General features: G+C 40.0%; 1 protein-coding gene across 3 annotated transcripts in view; it reads left to right on the top strand.

Moving 5' to 3' along the window:
* The first annotated feature begins 3,932 nt into the window (after nt 1-3,932).
* LOC121296732 (septin-9-like) overlaps nt 3,933-6,000 on the top strand; it is a 41,476-nt gene continuing 39,408 nt past the window's right edge. For all 3 annotated transcript variants that reach the window (XM_041222516.1, XM_041222512.1, XM_041222511.1), the window contains exon 1: nt 3,933-4,219. In XM_041222516.1, the coding sequence (XP_041078450.1) occupies nt 4,198-4,219 (22 nt within the window). In that variant the 5' untranslated portion in view covers nt 3,933-4,197. The remainder of the gene's footprint in view (nt 4,220-6,000) is intronic.

The following is a 6,000-nucleotide window of genomic DNA, read 5'->3' as shown; positions in this document are numbered from 1 at the left end:
TGTCTGTATATAGCAGTGTCTATGTTTACTGTGTTCAGTTTACCTTGTGCAGCTGCTCCAGACTCTCACTGTGTGTGTGGGTGTGTGTGGAGGAGGGTGTATGTGTGTGTGTGTGTGTGTGTGTCTTAGTGTATACTGTATCTATGTATCTGTGTGACTGTATATAGCAGTGTCTGTGTTTGGGACCGATGGAGTAGTGTGAGAGTGCTCAGAGGGGAGAGATTAAAAGTCATATTAAAAGACATGCAACTCAAAACACTTTGTTTGTAGGTGTTACTGTTTACAGATATATGCAAAATAACATGCATGCTTTTTACCTGAGTGCTGTGTATGCTGTGCTGTGTGTGCTGTGCTACCTATTTGACAGTGCCTTGCCTTTGTAGAGGAGTCCCTGTTGATTGACAGGTATGTTGAGCTTCTCAGAGACCAAACTCCAGACTGTGGAGACCTTCTCATCCTCACAGACCTGTCAAGAGACAAGAACACACAGACAGTGAGGGGATGAGCATTAAAACTAAAACTACATCTTCATCCTCACAGACCTGTCAAGATACAGAAACACACAGACACTCACACACACACTTCATCTTATCAATCGAGAGAGGTGACAGTGAGCACCAACACTGAAACTAACTTGCATTGTCACAGATCTGTGAAGAGAGAGGAACACGCGCACGTGTAGGAAGTGTTTCTTTACCTCAATAATCTCAGCTTGGAAGGTACATATTTTAAAGTGCTCTGATTTGCAGCACCACAGTTCAGCCCACTCTGTGATGTTTTATGTTCTGTTACCAAACAACCGCTGACTTGCCCGATCCCAACACAAACAACGGCCAGCCGTTCTAGCAAGGCAGCTTCTGAGAACAAACTTCTTAAAGAAGATTGTGTGAGGAAGGCTTGTGTTGTCGAGACACAAGAAGTGGCTTCAAAAGGGCTTTATTAGGAGAGCACACGGTATGAGGAGGTGCACAGAGCAAAGGGATACTGCAGCTGTTTAGTCTTGCTCACTCTCACTCACGTCTCTCTCTCATTCTCACTTCCTGTACCTGTAAACACATTATTAGAAGTCAGTCAGAAAACATCGCAAGTGGGTCCATTTGTCAAGTACTTAAGCCTAGTAATTAGAAAATACAATTTTTTATGTTTTCATAGGAATATCTAGACCCCATCTCAGATGGGGGTACACGGTAGACTTGACTTCTTGGAAAGGGGCACGGGGCCTAAAAAGTTTTAAAACCACTGGTATAACCCAATCAGGAGCAGGTAATTACTACAGCGAGATTTATCCAATCAATGATTGTTAATGTATGAACATGTTATTTTGGTAAATGTTGCGTTGATATAGCAGTTCCTCTTAATCGCCACCGGGTGGCAGCATTGGTCAGGACTACATGAAGGAATGGTACATCCATTATGCATTACACCAGTGGTACTCATACTCCTGAGGTTTAGAAGCCACATTAGTGAGCAGCAGGTTCCCAAGAGTCACAGCAGTACATATTCATATTTAAAACAGAATGGCAGGGGGAAATATACATTTTACATATATCACACACACACACACAAGTAGCAATAAAACAAAACTTAATCTGATGATCCTTACCTATGTAGCTGTCACTCGCAGATAACGTGGCACTCCTCTGAAACAAGCGCTGTGAAGTTGGGCTCTATACTGGAGACAGCAATACGAAGGCACTCTTTCGTGTGTTGCTTTTAATCCGTGAAAGTGCAGAGAAGGATGCTTCACATCTGTAGGTTGACGGGAACATATAAATGAAACGTCTGGCTAATTCTGCAAGTTTTTGGAAGATGGTTTACTAATTTCCAAAAATTAATTCCATTGTTTTGACGAAATTCTCGACAGTTCATCAGAGCTCTTCAATTCCACAAACTTCATCAGCAGTTCGGAGGAATCACATAGTGTAGAGCAAATTTATTCAATTTCGTTCACCTCTAGGAGGCACGGATTATTCACAAGAGGCAAATATTTGTCACAATTCTTAATCTTGGAATCTAGCGGCGAAGTTGTCGGTCAGTTTATTCTGTACATCGCAGACCTCCTCTTGACTCGAAACAGCAATCTCAAATTGCTGGTGGTTCCCAGCTCATGCCCTGACAAAACTGATCAATTCAATTACATATTTAATTACGTCATTACGAAAACTAAACTTTGCAAATAATGGTTGCTGGTGTACAATGCAATGGTAAGAAAAAATGTCATGCTCTGTCTTATCATATTTGAGCTGGTCCTTAAGCAAAGCAACTGCACCGTTTCTCACAGCAGGGGCTGCATCAGTTGTAATCGCTGTAATTTTCTCCAGTGGTACATCGAACTTTTTCAAGACATCCATTACAGCTGTTTTTATTTCCTTTCCCGTCGTATTATTTTGCAGTGGGACCATATCTAAAAGTTCTTCTGTCACATCAAGTTCAGCAGCTGTAGCGCTGACAAATATCAGTAACTGTGGGATGTCGTTGATATCGAGGCTTTCATCCATCGCAAAGCTAACAAACTCAGGGCGAGCCAACCTTTCCTTCAGGATACTTTCAGTGTTTTCAGAAATGTCCGAAGCCCTCCTTATCACAGTAGAATCTTAAAGTTGAAGTTTCTTCAACTATTTTTCTATCTCCCTTTTGTCGGGGAACAGCGTTGCGCACGCAGTTAAGATGCAGTATTTAATCATCTCACTGTCTACAAAGGGTTTCATTCGTTTAATAATTTCGTGTGTGATTTCGTAGGAAGCCGTTGTAACTTGTTGGTTTGTGTTACAAACCCTTTGAAACATACATTATTGATTCGCTCGTTGCTGCTTTAGTTTTTTAAGTTTCTGTTCTCTGAGTTCACTGCCTGGCGTGAATTCGGCCTAGAGTGATTGGTTCCGAAATGTCTCTCCAAATTCGATTTTTTGAATTAATCAAGTGCAGTATCGCATAATAAGCAGACACTTTCACCTCCATTGCCACGCACAAACAAAAATTCATTTTCCCATTCTTCCCGGAACGATCTGTAATCATCTTCATAATTTCGCTTTTTTTTTTTTTTTTTTTTTTTAAAACATGCGACATTATTTCATGCTCCTTCACACTAGTTACACTCCGAGGCGCACCAGCTATTTGAGCAAGGAACTACGTGACATAGTAAAAGCATCCTGATTGGCTAATACACTTATTGAGTAAATTGTGTTTGCAGTGTATAACGGGAAATGTAGTTTTACATTGCTTCTAACTGAACTACATAATCTCAGTGTTTTAATATCGTGCTGCAAAGAGCCGCAGGAGACACGATTTGAGTATCACTGTCTTACACTATTACATTTGTATATCAGTATACCGTACCTCTTGTTAGTGGGTAAGGGTTTTAAAATACAATCTCGTGCTACCCTTTAAAAAATAATAATAATAGATTTTGAGCATTTTATTTTGTATTTTGCCTCACAAATAATACCCTTACGCAGTAATATGTAGCACGTGTAATATTGCTTTCCTTCAATATTAAAGGTACTGTTAACTGCATAGGCCATATGCGGTGTTTAGTAGGCATTGCGTATTTACAATGGATCATAGGGGGCATGGGGGCAGAACTAAAGGAACTTCAACTCGTCAGTTACGCCTTTGAATTCATAACAAAATTCACCAAAGTGAATTCATAACATGAATACGCAATTCAATAAAGGCGTCGGTAAGTAAAAAGGGGAAAATAATAATAATTGGGAGGAAATAAGGCAAGTAGGCTTTTTATATACAGGAAATAATAACAATAATACAGCAACGCGTACAGTAATAACTAACGCCCAATGATCTTTGGACTTTGTTTTGTGCAATTTCACAATGATATCTTAAACACAGATGTTTGTACAGCCGTAATTTCTCCTGATCTGTATTTAAATGTTCGTTGAACTGTGCGTTGATCCTTGCGCTCTGTGTACGGCGGCAATGCCATGTTGCATCACACGGGGGTTGGAAAGGGCAGGTGTTCCGATTGATCTTGCCACCCAGTTGGATTAGCAGCTGGATTTGGGATTACATTCCACTTGTGTTTTCATTGCTGTATTGTCAATTGATTATAGGAATATCGAATCGTTAAAGTTGTTCTGAAAGCGGGATTATTCTTTGGATTAGTGTGAAAATAAGACGGCGTGAGAGCGGCAGAGATCTCGGAGCCTCCTTGTACTGTAGTGTCTGCTGACAGAGCTGACTATGAGGAGAACCGGATATTCAGGTAAGCACCAAACTGTGTAACAATTCAAAAAAGACTTGTCCTTTGCTTTAAGTGTTTTTCACCGCCGTTTTCCACATACAGTATAGACAGGACTTGAAGAATTTGGATGAGGTAAAAGTACTGTCAAACATTAAAGTCCTTGATCGCTCAACTGAAATTACCTTCTGAGCTGTAATGAAAACGGTGTTTTCTGATACATTGGGAAAGTGATACATGTTTGTCCCTGTTTCAGTATTCGCATAACAAGTCCGGTACAGTACTATATAATAGAGTAGACAAGGTGCGCAGCTCCTTAAGCGAGTGTATTTTGTATTTAGACTCGGAGGAAGTGACAGGTTACGTGTTCTGCTGTTTAATGAGGTTATTAATTAAATAAACTATTCCAAAGTAAGCTCGTGTAAAACATCTATTCAGTTAGGGAATAAATAGCATGCTTACAAAATTGGCTGCTTGGTGGTGGTAACGTGTGCAGCTTCGCATTCAATACTTACAAAATCGGTATTAGTTGGCGTTTTGCACTGCGCCGTCTTCCTCATACCATGCCTTTGTTGGGGCCCGTCGTCTGCTTGCATTATTCGGTCCAGGACTATTATTTGCAGTAGTTTAACTTTAACTCGGAAAAGGACCTTTGTAGTTGGTGAGATCATTGCACTTTCCCTACCCCACACACGAATGTGGAAACAAAGGGGATTTAGCTGACCGCTCCCTTGAATGTGAACAACCAACCTCTTCAGGTCAAAACTATTCCTTTTTCGTGATTAAACATACAGACACACCCAAACTCAACCGCACTGCCATAAACAGGGTGCAAAGTCGGCGCACTGGATTTTATAAATAGTACAAACCTTATCCATTACATACGTTGTTAATCTCTATTCAGCATTTTACAACAAATTTTTAACTGTGGGATTTTACAAAGAGCTTTCTGAGAGAAATCCAATATTAACATGCAATGTACAAATAAGATAGAGTGACACCAAGGGATTTCTGTGTTTTCAAGAAGCTTTTGTATTTAACGGGAGCTGTGCTTTGACTGTACTGTTCTAATGCTGTGTTTATGGGTCAGAGTATCATTGTAAGAAAAGGTAGGTGTGAAAGGGTAGCGTCCCAATTGGTTACCACTAGGAAGTAGACTCAAAGCTGCAGTTAAAGCGCAAGTGCAGACATTAATAAACAAAAAACACAGGAACAAAGAAATGATTAAAACAAAACAAATCTTCTGAACAAAACACGTCTTACTATCAGCTGGACAGTCGCAGTTCCTGAATTGTCCTTGTCCTTGTCCTTGTCCTTGTCCTTGTCCTTGTCCTGGGTGGGTGTTTGCTTCACTGAACCCTTTCTAAACTCATCCACCTAACAAAGACTCCTCCCTTTATGTAAATGTTGCCATTTCTTAATTAGTGTTCAATTACTTAATTAGAGAATGGCCACATTCCACCAGTGGTAGTTGGCAGGGATGGGGTTAAAACTAATCTTTATTTACACAACATAAAAACCAAGTTATTTACACAGAGGTCATTGTTAATCTCAAAGAAAAATGTCTGCCTTTCCCAACTTTTTCACTTTCTAAATAAATTACAGAAGGGTTTTAAAGTGATAAGGGTTAGGCTGAGAAGCACAAAGATGTAATGAACCACATAAAACCAGATTGTCAGATGTACATATAGAATAATCTTCACACCTGATCTGAACCCTGCTATTTAAACATAAACCAGCCTGCTAAGCAAACATAAGTTAATTAAAGGATAGGTGAGAATGCACACAGGGCAGCATGGATCCCA

Source organism: Polyodon spathula, chromosome 21 (assembly GCF_017654505.1).
Source record: "Polyodon spathula isolate WHYD16114869_AA chromosome 21, ASM1765450v1, whole genome shotgun sequence".
Taxonomy (NCBI): domain Eukaryota; kingdom Metazoa; phylum Chordata; class Actinopteri; order Acipenseriformes; family Polyodontidae; genus Polyodon; species Polyodon spathula.
This window is presented reverse-complemented; position numbering and strand designations above follow the sequence as displayed.